General features: G+C 37.6%; 1 protein-coding gene across 1 annotated transcript; it reads right to left on the bottom strand.

Annotated features, from left to right (window-relative positions):
* Positions 1 to 704: 704 nt before the first annotated feature.
* Positions 705 to 17678, bottom strand: mre11 (double strand break repair nuclease mre11). Its single transcript, XM_087346750.1, has 13 exons — positions 17417 to 17678; positions 16085 to 16247; positions 14845 to 14984; positions 14112 to 14302; positions 13323 to 13530; positions 12101 to 12288; positions 10797 to 10860; positions 9253 to 9473; positions 6687 to 6850; positions 5535 to 5658; positions 3534 to 3758; positions 2065 to 2289; positions 705 to 1473 (listed from the first exon to the last, which is right to left on the bottom strand). Exons 1-13 carry the CDS (start codon positions 17514 to 17516, stop codon positions 1357 to 1359), a joined length of 2130 nt encoding a protein of 709 aa, XP_087202876.1. The 5' UTR covers positions 17517 to 17678; the 3' UTR covers positions 705 to 1356.
* Positions 17679 to 20054: the final 2376 nt, after the last annotated feature.

Below are 20054 nucleotides of genomic sequence, written 5' to 3'. Positions count from 1 at the left end.
ACCAACGTTTCAGAGGTCATACTGCCTCCATCATCAGGGCGATGAGTATGAAGATGTCTGTCTTCTGGGTTATTGCGCTGTGTAGTCTGGTCGATGTTTACCAACATTTCAGAGGTCATACTGCCTCCATCATCAGGGCGATGAGTATGAAGATTTCTGTCTTCTGGGTTGTTGCGCTGTGTAGTCTGGTCGATGTTAACCAACGTTTCAGAGGTCATACTGCCTCCGTCATCAGGGAGGCAGTATGACCTCTGAAACGTTGGTTAACATCGACCAGACTACACAGCGCAATAACCCAGAAGACGGATATCTTCAAAAACATTTCTGCTTGTCACTTTTTTAAAAGTCTTATTTAGTTGATATAAGAACCTTTCGTGTATTTATACTAAAAATGAATGTTATGGCACAATAAAACCAAACATCCTTATATAATTAGTAACATTTATCTCAGTGTGATATTGATGAAGTAAAAAGACGCAAGGCCTCTGTTTTTCACTAAGAAAACTTATTTGTGCTGCATATTTCTAGTTTACTTTGCCATGATAAGACCTTCATTTGAAATCCAGATTCAGCTTGTAATCACTGCATTTTTGCAACACCTTTGACTGTGGAAGTATTTTAAATATTTTAAGATAAACCCTATCTTGAAATATTTTTAAACTCTCTCAAGTTTTCATTCATTCATTCATTATTTTACAACCAAGTCCTCAATTACCGCAACTTTATTTACAGACATGGCTGTATAAATTAATACACTATATATATGAAAACACATTTAGGTGTGCAGAGAAATGGTATATGTCACTTTTTCCAGCAACGAACAAGAACATTCTGATCTGTGTATAGTTTGGACTTGTATTTTCAGGCTCTAAGTTTGGAATAAAGATGCCACCTACATATATAGGGTGATTCAAAAGGTTAGGGCCAAACTGAAGGAGCGTACAGAGTGACTCAGAGAGAACAACTTTTGAATAGGAACCCATGTCCTCCAAAGTTATCTTGAATCAGTCGAGGCCATTGAAGGTAGGGAAGTCTGATAACATACCGCTGAAATAATCGTGATTTGCTATTCTCCTACCTTCCTCAGTTTGTGCTTAGCTTGTGTCACCAGGCCTACTAGTAATCTTGACATTTGTATGAACTCTTAAAATATTTATTTTTTGTTTTGTGGTCGACTTAATGCATAAAAAATTATAAAGTAGTCACAGCTTAATTTAAGGTACTATCTCTGTATTTGCCATGAGAGACAGAGGAAAAGCACATCACTCAGTGCAGCCAATCTCTGAACCAATCACCTGGACATGTTCAGCATGAAGTGTAGAAGCCAGGTCATTTCAATTCTCATCACGCTGCATCTCAGCTATCAGAATCATCAATGTAAACCACATCTGGCCTGTTCCCAGAAAATGTTTTATTCTGCTGTTGGCTGAAAATATCCCTGATGCTGGTCTGTCCTGAAGGCTCGCCTTGACTCTGTATGAACAATGCACAGTGACATGACACATTCAAACATATCTGCACCACAACAGACTAACAAAATACTTCTCCCATAATGGAACTTAATGTTCAACACCAATATGAGGCATTTCAAAGTCCTCATGGCTTATTTCCGTAAATATTAATATAGTTCTTTCACTTATTTGATCTCAGAAGTGCATGCATAATGTTGTAAACTACATTATGTACATTTTGAAGGTCAAACTTCTTACTTCACCTAACGGCAAACATTTTACAAAAGTTGTGCTTGGTACTTGGATATACACAGAACGTTCTTCCAATGTAATGAGAAAGCATGGTTCATAAATTATTTTTCTTCTATTCCCATTTAACATCATGATGCTTATAATGAGTAATCTGTCACATCATAAATAGCTTTCAAATCTGGTGCAGTGGTACACTCACTTTCATTAAACAATATAAGAGTAACATAGGACATATCTCCAAAGACAAATGGGCATGACCGCCCCACAATAAATTCCTTGTTTATGCCATAACACCTTTCCTAGTCCTATAAGAATTATACAGCTGCCATGAGCAAACAATCATGTTTAGATGTTAACTCACCTTCCCCTTAAACAATAAGGAACCTTTGGCCTGGGACTGCCTGCCTCCCCGAGATCTTGCCGCTGTTGCTTGTCCCCTACCTCTTCCACCACGACTGGTGCCAGCAACACGGATGTCCACATCAAAATTAGCACTGTCGTCTGAATCAGACTCATTGACAGTTCTGTTCTGCTGCATTTTCCTGGTGGGGTTCTGACGAGATGGATGGTCCATTATTTCCTGTTCCTGGAAACAACATTAATACAGTTACAGAAAGTGCTGTTTCCATGGTCCAGTACTACATAAATTAAAACACACTCTGGTAATTTGTGGCCCAGTAATCATCCAGATTCTTGCTCAACAGCATATTCAGAAAGGACAATAAATTGCTGTCAACTGTTCCGTTATAAAGTTCAATGCTTTTATATGCAGTCTAAATAGTTCATGTAAAAATATCAAAGCAACTTGACACATGGAGGTGTTGTGTGCCTCTGTAACATCGGTAACTACCTGCAAGACCAGACCAGCCACAGCCCAGAAGACCACATTCATCATTTTTTATGTGAGAAATAAAGATAACAGAATTGTGTATACATTTCACATCTCTCCCATTCATGTAAGCCCCACCCATCTTATCCTCCTTGATTTGATCACTTTAATAACATCTGGTGAGGAGCATAAATCATGGAGCACCTTTTATATAATTTTCTCCATCATCCTGTTACCTTCTCCCTTGGGCCCAAACATTCTCCTTAGTATTCTCAGCACAAATTTTTGGGGGGAGAGAGAAAAGAAACTAAGTCTACCTCCCTACATGCACTAGCCAGCCATTCTGCAGCAGTACACATTGAAATGCATATGCTTTAAACTAACATAACAAGCAGTCTACCTGACAAATACTACTGATTCAGCTTCCAATTCACACCTTACAACACTGACCTTGTGAAACTATCTCTTGTGTCTGGAGAAGCCTGCTCTCTTGACTGCCATAACGCTCAGAAGGAGTCTCTTTTAAATTACCATATTTCCTCAATTTTAAAACACCATTGATTGTAAGACACACCTTTGATCTAGTAATAAGTTTTAAGGAGAAAAGATGCTATATTGATTTTTAGATGCCATCAAGTATAATATGCACCCTACAATTTCAGAAATTTAAAGGGGAAAAAAGGGTCTTAAATAGAGGAAATATGGTACTTTTCTTTTCTTCCTGTTTAACATCATGATGCCTTAATATCAACATGCTTGTATTCAGTAATCTGCTACTGATGTCTGTCACATCATAAATAAACTGCAAGCTTTCAAATCTGGTGCAGTGGTACACTCACTTTCATTAAACAATATAAGAGTAACATAGGACATATCTCCAAAGACAAATGGGCATGACCGCCCCACAATAAATTCCTTGTTTATGCCATAACACCTTTCCTAGTCCTATACGAATTATACAACTGCCATGTGTAAACAATCATGTTTAGATGCTAACTCACCTTCCCCTTAAATAACGAGGAACCTCTGGCCTGGGATCGCCTGCCTCCCCGAGATCTTGCCGCTGTTGCTTGTCCCCTACCTCTTCCACCTCGACTGGTGCCAGCAACACGGATGTCCACATCAAAATTAGCATTGTCGTCTGAATCAGAATCAATGACAGTTTTGTTCTGTTGCACTTTCCTGGTGGGGTTCTGACGAGAAGGATGGTTCAACATGTCCTGTGCCTAGAGACAACATTTATACAATTACAGGAAGTGCTGTTTCCATGATCCAGTACTACAAAAATGGAAACCCACCTTCACACCTCATCCTCAGCCAGTTCAATCCAGTTCCCATCACTATAAGCTTTTTACCTATTTTTTATTTAATCTTTCTGCATTTATCTTGGTAGTCTGAATATCTGCTTCTGTCAGGTATCTGCTGTGTAAGAGCCTGAGTAGTGAATGCACTTCATGAGAAAGCATGAAACAGTCAGACTCTACATTAACTTTGTAGTTTAAATGCGTCATGTTTGTGCTTAATTCAGTAATATATTTATTTATTTCCGTCAGTACACAAACTTAGTTGTTAAAATTGGTGTTATTAAAGCTAAAACTTTAAAATTTGGCGCTTATCATCGCTATTACGATGTTACAATATTTTAGCGCTCATTATTTTATTTCACAACATGTTTCAATGCAACCGCATCATCTTCAGGCTATTTTCGTCTTTAAAACTAATGTATATTTATTATGCAACTATCGTTGATTTGTTTGTTTTGTAGTTTTCATTTTTTGTAGATTGTTTCTTTTTGTTGTTCGTCTTGTTTTGTATTTAGTCGTTCTGTAGTCTGTAAAACAATTACATTAACATTTCTATTTTATCCTTCTGGCTTCTGCTTACCTCAGAAGGTAGGAGCACCTATGTCCGAGACACAGAGACAGAGGTTAAAGAAAAGGGTCCTCATCATCACCCTAGTTTCTCATGTTATTCTGACCATTTCATCATCTATGGTGCTTCGGCCCGTTTTCGGGCCATGACCTCAACACTTAGGATTCTTGGTATTTTGAAGCGTGTTTTTTTTTAGCAGTGAGTGACCAGCCCACTGACTGCCATCTAGCAGTAAATCAGGAGACTTGGGTGAGAAATAGCCGCTGAACTTTGCTTACGAAACATCTCGTATCATGCTTGTAAGGTTCTTTTATGACGTGGGACCGCCGGCTTTACTTCCCCACTGAAGGAAGATGTACTACAGATTTTTACCACCCTTAAAAACTCATCGACCTTGGCCAGGATTGAACCTGTGAACCTTGGGTCCAGTGGCAAGCACGTTAACCGAGGGTGACATTCTGTCCATTTATCCCTGTATACTTCTGTCCCTGCCTTCCTCATCATGACCACCTGCACCTCCTTATGTGCAGGTGGTCACCTGCTGGACCCTAAGGGGCCCATATGAGGGAGGGCTGCATCCTTTGACCTCTCTCTCTTGCATGAGTTTTCCCCCTCCTTCTGGACAGGCTGCGGTATGCCCCTCTCTCCTAATGGCTCCTGGCAATCACCCAATCCAAACCCTATCCCCCACTGGTCTAGTTAAGGGTCTGCCTTAGTGACTGATACCTGTATCTCAAACCGATTCCACACACGCAGCTTACTAATTAGAATTTGCTGTTTTCATGGTGGTGAGTCAGAAGACAGCTGTCTTCTGGGTTGTTGCAGCATGTAGTCTGGTAGAAGTTTACCAACGTTTCAGAGGTCCTTACTGCCTCCATGAAGGTCATGAGAGGTCACCCTGATAATAGAGGCAGCAAGGACCTCTGAAATGTTCATAAATTTCTATCAGACTACATGGTGCTACAACCCAGAAGACAGCCATCTTAAAAAAACACAGAAGTTACAAGAAGGAAAGAAAGGCAACAGAATGAAGGGGACTAAAATGATAGTATGGGAGAAAAAGGAACCTACAAGAACAGAAACATCTGAAGTGGAAGAATGTGTATAAAAGAGAAGCTACAGGTTCTCACATCTTTGACTTCCTCTTCTGCCTTTGAGAGCCGCTCCTGCCTGAAATTTTCAATTTCCTTTTCAATATCATCTTCTGCTAGTACCTTTGACAGCAGGTGGTTCATTGTTTTACTTATCTGATGGCTGAAACAGAGTAAAGCAACACATAAATATTCTGAGATTTGAGATTCTCACATTGGTAAAGACATTCATACTGGTTTTCAAGGTTACAATGCCACGTGAACTCGTAGGTAGATATCAGAATTTCAAAGGAACATACAAGTCCACATGTCTGTACAATCCAGAAGACCAATCTGAACAGATATACATTCTGATGGTAAACAAACAACTAATATATTTTCAGTAATACCAACCACTTGCAAGGAGACCTGATCAACTGTAACCCTGTACGGTTACTTGTTTTTACAGGACTTAAGAAATAACAGTGAAGAATGCAGAATATAAACCGCTTTTTACAAAGTAACAGTGGAGTGCTGACACCTAATATTATCCTCAGGAAGTCATAATAGGGTTCAATGCCATACTGCAAAACAGGACCTGAACTGCAGGGTAACAATCGACCAGGAGCCCCAGTAATACCACATGACTTCAAAATACAGAGGAACAAAAATAATTTTCTTCAAAATAAAAGGGTTAAAATTATCTGATTTTCACCACAAAAACCACCTGCTAGGTATTGTAGCTCAACCTAAATTTGAGGACTAATAATGAACACTAATATTAAGGTGAGTGAGAGATAGCAGTCTTCGAAGAACATCACCTCCCTCACACTGTTATGCAGTAGCCGAGTCAGTTGACAGCCCAAGACAAGAACAGGCGCTTTCCAGGCGATTGTAAAAACCAAAGCTTGCAATCAAGTTTTATTTGGGAAGAAGTAACTGGTAAATGTCTGCTACATATTTTATCAAAGCACATAAATTTTGTCTGATATTTCTTTTGTGCATTCAAAATTACAAACATAGCGACTACACAAAACCTTGAGGTCATGTATCACAACTCTTAAACACTCAAAATGTCTAATAGCACAAATTTCTGCTGGCTTAATTTAAAAATTTGTTTAAAGGGAGTTCTTTACAGAACTTCTTATTTGTTTTTTTATATTTTATACCACACAAATCAACATTACAACAGACAATATTTGAAAAACTTACTCGACTATGCACACCAATGCTTCTTTGTCCTCCCTGTCAATGAATCTAGATGCTGCTTCAGCTAGCCCTTTGATAGAGAGAATCTGGAGGTGCTTGTCAGTCGCAACATCTGCAAAGTAACACTCCACAATCTTCTCCACTCTGTTCCCAGAGACACTCTGCCGCTGTAATGTGAAATACTGAGGCTACCTTAATATCCTTTGAATGTCTCTTTCTTACTGATAACATTCTTCACCTTAGCAATTTTTTCAACACAAATTCTGATAAAACAACACAACAGATTTTCACACCTTCTCAATAACATTAATATTAAATCAGCTGCTTCTTGCTATACTGGATACAGTGATCATTAAAATAATAGTAAAAAAAGTTACAACATAGACACCACTTACTAAGTCATCAAAATAATGACGTTATTTGAACAAGAATAAATTTTTATTCACCAAGAAAACATCATACTGCTTGAGAAAAATTATGAGAATATAAAGACAAAACTACAACAGTGAAGAACCTTAGATTTGGCTCAGCTTCAAATTAAATAAATTAAAAATTAAATAAATTATTTATTAATATTATAAATAGCTAATCTTTCCTCTGACAAGAAAAAAGTCACCCATTGCCAGTCACGGCTTGATCTCACTTCCCTCAATAAAGTGTTCCTGAGGGTTTCCTCAGTTACTCCAGGCAAATGCCAGGATAGTATCTTACAATAGGCCATCCTTTCCTATCAGTTATTCAATAATCATCTGACATTATTTTGTCTAACCTACTAGCAGCAAGTAATTTTTATTTGTTTAATTAAAATATTCCTTAGTGATTGTTCCCTCTTATGATTATATAGCGCATATTTTTATTAATGTTCTCCTAAGTAGCAGAAAAATGTTGCTCTTCTCACATTCGCTACATAATAAGGTGGTGCAGGCCGCATGCTGACCCCTTGAGATAAACAATACGCATGATGTGAAAATAACAGAATATGAATTAACATGATTTTCCCTGCAACTAACTTGACAGAGGCTCCACATGTAGACAAAAAGACTACCACACAACTATTAATATAGTAACAATGTTCACAGCTCTGAGCAGAAGAGGGGCATGAACTTTATTTTAAACATACTCATGCAAATAGCTAGGGTAACTCAGTCAGTATAGTGACTGGCTATGGATTGGACGACTGGGGTTCGATCCCGAACGGGGGTAGAGGACTTTTCCTCTAGCCTGTGTCCAGACCGGCTCTGAGGCCCACCCAGCATCCTATCCAATGGGTACTGGAGTCCTTTCCTGGGGGTAAAGCGCAGCAGGCGCGTGACGCTGACCACTCAGCCCCAACTAGTGCCAAGGTTCAGAATGAGTAGGAGCTATACCTCCTCCCACCCCCATCCCCAAGCGCCTACATGGTGTATAGTGGGACAGCTTTACTTTTGCTTACATATGAATAGAAACTGTGAAATGTTAGTCTAGTCAGACAAAGCAGAACTTAAGGAACCAAACCAGATTTAAGAGAAGTAACATATTTTCCACAGACAGGTTTTCAGGACAGCAGAAGGATCGAGATTTTAAATGTTTATAAACAGTACATTAACACAGACCCCAATAAATTCTCATTTTCAAGCAATGGGAGTCAAGACAAGAGACTGGAAATAAGATTTTTAGTCAGCGGTTGTAAACCCCACATATTACGAAAAACAAGAGTTTCCATTACAAGTCCAGTGCTATTCACTGAAATGTACTATGTGATAAAATTCAACAGGCTTTGATTTATGCATACATTCAAAGCATTGTTCAGCTGATGTTTGCAGCAAGGTGTTCACAGTGACCTAACATAAAAAAAGTGTCATAGTACACGTGCTAATCGGCTGTTATCAATTTAAAATCATTAGTTATCCCAATGAGAATGTTCCACACTTTTATCACTGATCATATACTATAAACAGTTCATCTTTCAATTTTCCCATTCATTAAAGCTGATCTGCATGATGGAATCAGAAACAAAAATCCCTGAATTTAACATTTTTTTTTACATATGAACATATAAATCTCTAGAACAATATGCCAGACAACCCTAAGCACCAAAATGAATATTTCAGGTACCACGATGACCCAGCACCAACGGTACGCCAAGTCCTGCATTAGAAAAGCGTTAACCTTTCATAAATTTTAAATTTAATTCTGCTGTCATACATACAAGCCTTCTCATAATTTATTTGAACTATGAATAAGCAAGTTCTACCAAATGTCTAAATAGATCAAGAAACCTCTAAGAGGAGGCCCTATGCTTCACGCATGAGTGAAAAAGATATATAAATAAATGAATTAATTAACTAGCAAGCTATGGAAATATGTATAATTTCTGGAGCAGATGGTGCAATGGTTAGACCATTGATTTCATTTTCCAGAGTTCCCAGCTATCCTGACAGAGATACTCTGTGCATTTTGCCAGTCCCTCCAGACAAATGCCGAGACACAGCCTTCCAACAAATCAATTTCCTCTAAATTTAACATTTCTAATCACCCTACTATCAGTGAAACCTAACCTCTGGAATGAATGTAACTGAATGATACTCACCCCCTCCATATTAAAGAGGGCCTCCAGAGTGTCCTTGTCAAACTTGCTCTCCGTCTTCACATTACCTGCAACTCGTTGTTTGCGAAACAGTACAATGTCTGATGGGTTGGCTACCTTAGTAGTGTAGTTTAGCCCAAAGCGGACCACATTGAACATGTGCTTCTCTTCTGCATACTCTACTCGGAGACGAATAAGTGGCTGTTCTGGCTGCCGTCTGTCACCTGGCATAACATGAAGTGATGTCACTTATCCTAACAGCAGTGGGCTTTAACACTGCCATATAAAGCTGCATTCATAATGAGGACATTTTGTTGATGTTATTTATTTTTTATTTAGTGTTCTGTCTGACGACAGGTCCATATGAACAGGATCCTTCCATCCTTTACTCGGACTGGGACCTGTTCATATACGTTCTTGGCAGATGATCCAGAAGTGGTTTGCCATTGCCTTCTTCTGTATGTGAATGGAGTAATTGTTGGGATGCCACGGAGGAAAACTCCGTGTTGCCTAGACCACGGCCTTGCCCAACACAAGTTATAAATTTGGGCACCGCCGGGAATCAAACCCGAGACCCCCAGGATTACAAGGCCAGCGTTCTAACCGCTAGACCACCGTGGCTCTTGTTGATGTTATAAACATAAAATAACTCTCTGATAACAGAACATAAAATTCAACATCATTAATACAAATATCCACCACTGAGAAAGATCATGAGCAATTTTGGCATCCTCCCATCTATGTCTTGGTCTCTCAATTGGTCTCTTCTTTTAACACTTTTCAAACTTCTATGGCATGTTTTGTTTCATCTATGTGTTTGTATGCCCTGCCCTTCTTGGCTTAATCACTCCAACAAAAATAAGCAATTTACAAACAGTGAAGACAATTAATACGAGGCGCATCCTCAAAGTAAGTTTCCCACTCGTCCCACAGCTAGCAAACCTTATATTGAGCGAAGCGACTGTGCGTACGTGATAGAGCAATGACGTAGCATGGCGCATGCACTAATGGAACTTCCCGCGTTCTCACATTAGCATCGTTGCAGCTGTTGAAGATGGAGGTTCTTATTCCAGCTCCCGCCGACTGTGAAGTGCGGTCAGTGATAACGCTAGGCCGCACACGGCTCGACGGACAGCAAGTCTCCTGCAGGAGTTCAGCTGGGAGGTGTTTAATCATCCACCCTACAGCCCGGACCTCGCTCCCAGTGATTTCCATCTTTTCCTACACCTCAAGAAATTCCTGTCCGGTCAGCGTCAGCGTTTTGAGAATGACAGAGGCGGAGATGGTTGTCACACAGTGGTTCCAATCCCAGGCGGCAGATTTCTACGACACAGGTATTCAAAAGTTGGTCCCACGGTATGACCAATGTCTCAATTCCGGTGGCGAATATGTTGAAAAATAGCTGGACACTTGCTGTATCTGTTGCAATAAATATTTCCATGAAATTGTGTTTTGTTTCTGTAAACGGCCCCAGGGAAACTTACTTTGAGGACGCGCCTCGTATATACTATTGTGCTTAATGAACTGACTCATCGCATGTCACATACCTGAGATCTGTTCAGTTGCTCGTTCAATTAAGGTCTCTAGGTAGTCACTGACATACTTCTGAACCTGCAAACAAATGACAAAAGCAATATATAGCTAATCAACAGGAATTTTTGATGTTACAGATATATGGAATCTCAAAATGTCTATTCATCCATCCTTTCACATTACATTTCAGAATGTATTTCTCTGTATTCTCGAACCAATCAGCCTTTCTAATAACCACTTCAATTCCAAGAAAATAAATGGAGTAGATGACCTCTCCTTTCAATCTGTCAAAATAATGACAATTACTGCTTTAGTTAGATGAAGTAATTTTAAAATTGGTAGAGCACATATTATCATAAATTTCTGAATACTTTGTCCTAAGACCAAGAACATTTTCAAAAAATGTCCAAACACTTATTAAAGAAACCAATTGCACTACAACTCATCAAATTTTCTACATTTTCCAGATTTTAGAGAAAAAGTCAGGACAGTACATCAACTATTTATAGACTTAAAGAAAGCCTATGACTCAGTTAAAAGAGAAGTTCTTTACAATATTTTGCTTGAATTTGGTGTACCTAAGAAGCTAGTCAGGCTAATTAAAATGTGTTTAAGTGAAACCTATACCAAAATTTGTATAAGTAAACATTTGCCTGATGCATTTTATATTCAGAATGGCCTGAAAAAGCGTCGCCGCTTTTCAATTTTGTCTTAGAATATGCCATCCAGGAAGTCCAAGAAAATCAGAGTGTAGGATTTGAAGTTTTCACGGCGTTGAGTGTGAAGATGGTTGTCTTCTGGGTTGTTGCGCCATGTAGTCTGGTATAAGTTTACTGATGGTTAAGAGGTCCTTGCTGCCTCCATCATCCTAATGATGGAAGCAGTAAGTGCCTCTGAAATGTCAGTCAATTACTGTGAGAATATACAGAGCAACATCCCAGAAGACAGTCATATTTAAACAAACAAATTCTCTGATATCAGAATCTGGAGGTTTACCAATGCTAAAACCAAAACCTCTACCGTACAGGACAGTCAGACCACTTCAATAACCTGAAACTACTTACACTGTGACTCATCCTATTTTATCCTCCTATTTTCAAACAGGCTGCCCCACAGAAATACTGTATGTATTTAAAATACCATGTTAGATCACACAACTTCCTGTAGAGTGGTTGTGAAGATTTGCTTTTTGTGGAAATAAAACTACGTTCATCCAATTTTAACCCAACACTGTCTGTCATACTTAAGGCCCTCAATATGTGTTGTGTTTGTTTATCAAACTGTGTGCTGCCCCCAGTCACCAGGAGTACCAACTCACCTCTTCAGATGGTTTCTCTGTAGATAAGTCTATTGTACAATCTGACAACACGATGGTGTCAAACACAAATGGGCGTACAGTTTTCAAGGGGATTGGAGTGACCTTGAATTTCTTTTGGTAAATGCTTAAGATGGCCACATGCTTTTGGACAGCCTCTCCCTCACAGAGTGAAGTTGCAACTGGGCTCCCTGAAAATCATAGGGCCAATCACTCATCTACATGTCTTGTTTCTATCTTTAAATTCCCATAATACTGGGTTCTTACAGCATTCTACCTATGACTTTGGTGGTTGTACTATATATTATCAACACGGCAACACAATAAAATGTAGTTCGGAACTTCACATCACACTAAATAATGTATCCACAAACTACGGTCAAATTATTATATTCACACTTCATCATGCTTTTCTTCCATATAATTTCCTGTAACATGCACTGCAGTTTACAGAAAAATGTAACAGATTAACAATATTTTAGAAGCAAAAATAAATGACAAGACTGACAGATAAATAAAATATTAAGTTTACAAAAATTCATTATGTAAGAAATCTCAAGAAATATGAAGAATATTGAGATATCAACAATTTAACAGATAAACAGTATTGCGGGTCAACGAGATTACATAAGCTCACACTATTATTAACACACTTAGTGAACTATTGTTAAATGTATCTGAACTTAAAATGTCATGGTCTATGAGTACTGAGAGTCTAACCCCACGGTAGAGTACAGTGACCTAGTCATATAATCAGGGACTGATAGCCATCACTGTCACCAGTGAAGTGAGTTCGTAGTCTCAAAATCTACTTATCTAAAATTATCTTCACATCTACATTGTCTACTATGTCGTCTCATTCCATGCTTTTCAAATCAAAATTCTGTAGTATTTCTTGTTTCCCCACACAAGTTGCCTGGCCTATCTATTAAAAGCCCCTTCATTTAATTACCTTAACAAAACTGGGTAAGAACAAAAATTACTCTACACTATGTACCTTCAAACATATCCTTCCTTACTTTTTATATCCAGTGAAATATAGTGCATTTTAAATACAAGCAAAAATCAACATATTTCTGATTGGCCTCTGACTGTTCTTTTAAATCCTGTATTGCTCCTACTTCAAATTATGGGTCTCAGCCCCACCTGCTTAGTTCTTGCATCGTAATGCAGTCTCATCGCTCCTGATCAACACCCCAGCATATCCACAGAGATTTGTTCTCACCTGGCTGACACACAAAGAAACGACGGTTATCATTCCATTCGGGAACGATTCTGCATTCATGCTCATGACCCCAAATGACAAGATCCAGGAAATCTGGCAACATTTCTTCAGCAATGAAGCTTTTGGGTCCACGGTCAGCTCGATTCTGGTGCAACACAAACACGTTGCACCATTCCTCCTGGTCCTCACGTGGCCGAAACATCTTCACCTGAAATTTTGTGCCATAACACAACATGAAAAAGGAGCATTTATAATGCTGGATCACTCAATATGAATATTTCAATTCATTAGTCAATTCAAAATAAAGTAACTAAAAAACCCAGGGAAGACAATAAAAAATGACATACATATTAAAACAATAAAGAAATAACAGGAAATATATGGCTTATATGGTTCTGATATGACACAAAAAGGATACATACATACATGTACAATCAAAAACTTGCATACTTCAAAGTCACAGCAAAATGGTACAAATGTATAACGATAAAATGGAGCCCAGCCGAAAACTTGCAAAGTACAAAAGCTGCGCAGGTGAAGGTTAGAGCAGCTTCTAAGAAATGCTGTCAGAATAGAACATAAGCAGATATAACATGCAGTCAACATTTTGGAAGGTACTGGGAGTTAAAAATATGGATTATATTCAAGCATGTATGGTAATGTCTCAAGGCTCAAAGACCTACAGTTTTAAAGCTTAGTAAGAGAGAGGATTTGAGAGTTGAACTCTGCCTCTTTCACCGCAATTACAAGCTGTCCACAGGATCACAAGCAAACTGACATTGAACTCACCTTGTAATCTCCAAATAGTCTGGAAAGTCGCTCATCCTTCAAGTAACTCAACCCATAGAGGGCAAGGCGAGTGGCTCCCTTCCGCATGAGCAGTGGAGAAATCTCAACATGTGTCAGATCCGTCCACTTGCCAAAATAGTTGACCAGCCCTGATACACTAAGTAGATCAAGAGAACTGACGCGTTCATAGCCTGGCAACACAGTAACATTAATTAAACTAGCAGCTGAATTACAATGACAACAGGTGTTTATGATGGTGATGAAATTCCAGGAACAGGTTATAATTTTCAACTAAATTTAATAAAAAAAATCATTTATACTTCAGATACAACCATATATATTAAACTAAAGGAAAACTTTGCAAATAATTTTCTTCTAGATCTGGAAGAAGTTTCCTCCATGATCGAAATAACGTCACTGGACTCACAGAAGACCACGGCTGAGATACACCACAATTTTCTTTCCATAATCCTATTAAGCCAGTCTTCATCAGCAAGATTCTACAAAGGTCAGCCAGGTAGTGCAATTTCATGGATGCAATTACTCAGTCCATACAACATAATTTTTGGCTATCAATAATTTTTTCCAGGCAGCTGATCTTTTTTCTGTTTTCTCACAAAACATCAAAATTTTTAAATTCCCAAAGATATTTTTAAAAAATTCTCTGTTTATCCTACAATTTTTTTCATAAAATCTACGCTCCCCATCTTGGTTATTTCAAAAACTCACTCACCACTTGGGTCATCATGATTTCCATGGATTGAGAAGACAGGCATGGAAATGTTGAGGTTTGGGTCCTCATAATTGACAACTGGATGGTCACAGTGCTTGAAGTTATTTGCTTGGTCACTCAGAAACTCAATGGCCACAGGTCTAATAAACAGACGCAGCATTTCTATTACTTCACATTATCTAAAGACATGTTTGCCAACTGACTGATATTATAACCTGAAGGTACAGCACTACTAACATAATTTGTTTCTATTTACAGCCAGCTCAGACAACATCACATTACCACAAGCTATTTTCTTAAGATCCATTTCAACATTATCCTTCCTTATCCGCTCCATCCTTCAAGTTTATAGTAGTTTCTGAACTATATACCCAAATCAAGGATTATTCTAACAGCACATGAAGAAAAGCGTAAACCACAAAGCTTCTCAATAAATAATTTCTCCCATTCTTCACTTGATTTCTCTCATCTAAGTTAAATACTTTCCTCAGTACCTTTTAATTTCTGAAATTAAAACATTTTCATAAAACCTTATATGGACATACCTTCAGAGGCCACTTAATCTTTCAATTCCACACCAACAGTAATACCAACATGAAGGTTGTGTGAAATTTAAGGTGGGAATATCATTAGCCATCTGACAGTACAGTCCTGAAATGTATGTGGTATTAGATGTTCAAAAATTGTGACAACTTCTGTTCAGGTAAGTTCTGTCACAGATTATAAAAGTTTGGATGAAATTTGTCTGTACAATTAAAAACAACTAATGGAGAAAAATGTTGAGGTCATATCTAACAACTTTCAAGTACAGTGAGTCTATATTAGTGGACATTATAGAGTAGTTGCCAAACAAACCTGCAGATGGAAGGTGCACATAACTTCATCCAGACTTGGCAAAGTCCAGTCTTGGATAGTGGGGCATAACACCCCCATTATGCTGAGTGTATAAATCAAATTACATTTATGCAGACTCTATGCTACTGGGATGCTTATTTGACTTCTGATCTACTAAAAAATATAGCGCATCACTGTGTTATTATTTTTATTTCTAGTAGCCTCTCTACATAATTGAAAGAATTTCAAAGCAGTAGGCATCATAAGTTCCTTCCAGAACGTATTACTGTTTGAAACTATTTAATTCTGACAGAATTTCAAATAATGAATACTCAATATTACTAACATCATACTTTTACTTTAAGAAACTTCGAAGAAGTTAAGACAAAACACTTTCATATCTAACCTGTCACCCATGCAGTATTTACGGATCAAAGACATGCAGCGGTGGACGCATCGTTGTGTCGGTTTGCTGTCATGAAACAAGTCCCCACCAAGCAATATAAAGTCCACATTTTTCTCCTGTGCAAGACATAGTATCTCTTCAAATGCTATGTAACTATCCTCTCCTACGACAGAGACACCTTGGATTAGACATTCAGCTGTTATAAACAAACTTAATTAGTTGACATTGCATATACAGCGTAAACAAGAGACTTCTTTAGTCTGGGCCCCATTTAAGTACTGAATAGGTTTCATGTTTGTAAGTAGAATGATACATGGCAGAATGTAATAAGAAAATGTTAAGTCACAGGGCAGACCAAAACCGGTAATAACTGAAGTGCAGGATGAATCTGTTTGCAAAAGACAACGCCACCACACAAATACCAGCTTTCCATACAAATAAATTAACTGAGGTTTTGGGACAGTGCATAATAATGACCTGATATTTTTCACAACACAGAATTATTGTTTTATTAAATGAAAGGACATACAATATATACCTTAAGTGACAAGTCTCCATAGTATTTCCATTCATACTGATTGATTTATTGATTATCTGGTTCAAATTGATTCAAGTGAATGATATTCAAAGACCATATATTTCTGCCACAAATGAATTCTTAAGTTCTAAAAATGCCACATCAGGAAGAGTATCATTTCTATAAACAAGGTATCAGCAATGATAAATGGAATGGGGGACCCACATAAACTGAGAGATTCATATGTAATGTAATGGGGTCTGGATCTGAAAATGCATTTGCATTTTACTAGTTACTGCTCCTGCTTCATACGTGATTAGTTATCCTGGGGGCTTTCATAGTCTTCATTTTTTAAACCAAATGCTGGTATGGTGCCTTAAAAATATTATGACCATTAACTTCCACAGCCATTTCCACATGTCAAGTGAAAACTGTTCATTATTTTACAAGGTGGTTCTACCTGCAAAGGTAATTTTGTATTGATTTATACATGGGAATAATAAGAAATTGAAGTTGGGTTGAATATGGTTAAAGTATCATTCATTACAGTCATGGTGCTAGGCAAATTACAGACACTAGAACCAATCTTATCCTAATTAAACAGGAGCAGTCTTCACTATAAACCTTACAGACAAAATACAGATCGTTAGACTGTGATATTAAGGTAACACAGGTTTCTGCCATGTCTAAAAGCATGGTGGCACATATAGGTTATGTTTCCATTTAACTTACGACACGAAGGATATTTTAAACAGTTTCTTTAATAATGTCGTGGGATAGTAAATATCCCACAAATGCCTCAATAAATGTCATACCTCTAACTGAATCTTTCTCAGCATATCCCAAATGAATATCACTAGCAACAAGGATGTTAATCACATCTTCAGGTGGAACTTCTGAAGAAATACTCGACATTTTGATGTAGCTAAAATGTGAATTACTAGCTTCTGAGCAGCTGTCACTTTAAGTGTATCCTTTAAAACGGGCAAAGAGCCGTACACGCGCAATACAAACGCACTTCAAATTCATTCAATCGCTTCATGAACTATCCATATTGTTTATTTTCCCGCCTATTTGTGACGTATTGCTTTAGTGGGAATTTTGAATATGGTTACTATCCCAAAAATTAAAATAATAGAAATAAATAAAATTCAATTAAAATCATTAAAATTTCACGTACTCTTAACAATTATAAACACTCTAAACAATAATGCTGATCAAACATGAAAAGTCTGTGCAGCAATGAACTGACAGTTCAGACAGCAGCTCACAAATAGTTCATACAAGGCATTTAATTACAAAAACGTTAGAAGCTAATGTCAGTGTAACAGAACTTTGCAGTTTACTTGATTTGATCGCTCTGTATTTGTAGTCAAGGAGAGGTTGTTGAAGCATCTTTTGATCCTTGAATTACCCGCAGTTCTGAGGAAGTTGTCAGATAGTGAGTCTAATTTGTTATGCCATAATGAACTTCTAATGTCAGGGATAGCAAATGTCAGGTAGTACAACATGAAGAGACAAAACTAATGTCAATCTTGCAATCAGCCTCTGTTTATAAAATATCAATGCATGATTTGCATGCTATGTATTGAACACATTAATGACTAGAACTTAATTTTGCCTCAACTAACTTTTCATAATATCTTCTCATATAATTTTAACTCCATGGAGCAGAGTCCTTGAGAATTTCATAGTTCACAGAATCATACTACCAGTCTCTTTGTTGGACTAGACTAATACACCCAGCACATCCATCTATTCTATTTTCCTAAAGATCCATTGTAATATTACAATCTCATCTATTTATGGGTCTTCTCAGTGATTTTCTTAAACCTTTCCTACCAGACAACTGTATACATTCTTTATATTTCGCATGCATGCTACATACCCCAACCACATCCTCCCTGATGCCATTCAAGTTCAAGTTGTAACATGATAGATTTTATGGTGAAAAGTATTAGCCCCCCCTAACCAACCCCCAAATTAGAGAATAACTCCTTGTGGGCTGTCTGTGACTGCTTCTTCAATATATTTGCAGCTATCATCCATATCTGCAGAACATCTTTCTTTATCTTGTCAACTCAAGGACATGCCATCCTCTGGTGACAAGGGACCCACATATCATGGTTTATCATTCCAATGTTTAGAGCATAAATTACACCCTGTAATATAATAAAATGTGTAGCTATTAATGTGGGGGTCTCTATAATCTCACCTGTGCTATTAAGTTACAAATCTAGATCTATGTTGTGATTGTATCTCTTGATTAGAGGCTTTGAATCAACTTGACAATGGCCATTCCAAGCAATGAAAGGTACATGCTGAAGGATCAAGTTATTTATTCTGCAGGGAAGGTAGACAGAAATAAATTAGTAAAATCATACTCAACATGATAGAATATTGTTTATACAGCCAACCATATATACATGTCTACATAGACTATACATACATTTACACTGTAGCTTTCTTTCAAAACCTTCAGATTCAAACCATTTCTCTGTGGCTTATCTTGGTTTTAGAAAGTGCCAACTTCACAAAATTAAAATTACTGTTTTCATCAGGGCTGGAAAGGGATAAGGAGTTCTTTGATGGAGATGGAGCAGCACTTGTATGGAAACCTAAATTTTATCACCCAGGGATTCACACCATATGATAATGTGGTGATCGTACAGACTGTTACTTTAAAGTCAGCTCAACTATAACTGTGAGTGTTAATGAAACATTCTGAAAAGTTAAATATGTATTGTAGATCCTCTGTCTGACACTCCCGAAAACAGTTTGGTTAGAGTCTGTGAAATACAAACAAAATAAATTTAATTTGAATCTGGAAGTGTTCGAATAAGAATGGAAGGGTGCAGATATACTTCAAATGCAGTACACATAATTTTTAAATGTGTTCTTCATGATTTTACATATACTCATTCTCATGATATTAATTCAATAGAAATATAAATTCATTTCTGCATACTAAACAGACTGAAATATGATGTTAATGGCATGAAACATTCAGACAAACATCCCAATTAAACATTCATTGAACAGACTATGGGTAAAGAATGCATAAGACACACTTAAAAGATGGGGACTGTGTAGAACTTGGTGTCACACAATGAATATCATATTCCAGTCCTCTATCATACCACATCTGACAGTTTTATAATTCAGACACAATAAACAGAACTTCATATGAAATATTATGTAAAATTAATATACTACAGAAGTGCGCTAAAAACATCCCAGAGTGTGATTATCACGGGCAGTCTCCTCTGTTAGCTCTGCTACTGCTCGGCATGGCCGTTGACAAAAGACTAACAAATCTGCAAGTGACCGTGCATTCTGTAATGCAGTCAGCCTGTTGGAGAGTACAGCCAGCAAAAGTCTGAAGTCAGTTTTGAAAGAAGCAACGACAAGTGTAACACTTAAAAGAAACTTTGGTTTCCATTCATCTTTGAT

This window comes from Zootermopsis nevadensis, unplaced genomic scaffold, assembly GCF_977971745.1.
Source record: "Zootermopsis nevadensis isolate Lab colony 2312 unplaced genomic scaffold, Znev_1.0 Znev_ptg000010l, whole genome shotgun sequence".
NCBI lineage: Eukaryota > Metazoa > Arthropoda > Insecta > Blattodea > Termopsidae > Zootermopsis > Zootermopsis nevadensis.
Note: the sequence above shows the minus strand (reverse complement) of the source record. Positions and strands in the feature narration are given on the sequence as shown.

Excerpts from the sequence above, each read along its gene's own strand:
- mre11 (XM_087346750.1), bottom strand. The coding sequence starts at position 17,516 with ATGTCGAGTATTTCTTCAGAAGTTCCACCTGAAGATGTGATTAACATC. Across the intron at positions 5,659-6,686 it reads GCATTGGTGTGCATAGTCGA|CCATCAGATAAGTAAAACAA; the intron begins GTAAGTTTTTCA and ends ACTCTGTTTCAG. Across the intron at positions 2,290-3,533 it reads CCTCGTTATTTAAGGGGAAG|GAACAGGAAATAATGGACCA; the intron begins GTGAGTTAGCAT and ends TGTTGTTTCCAG.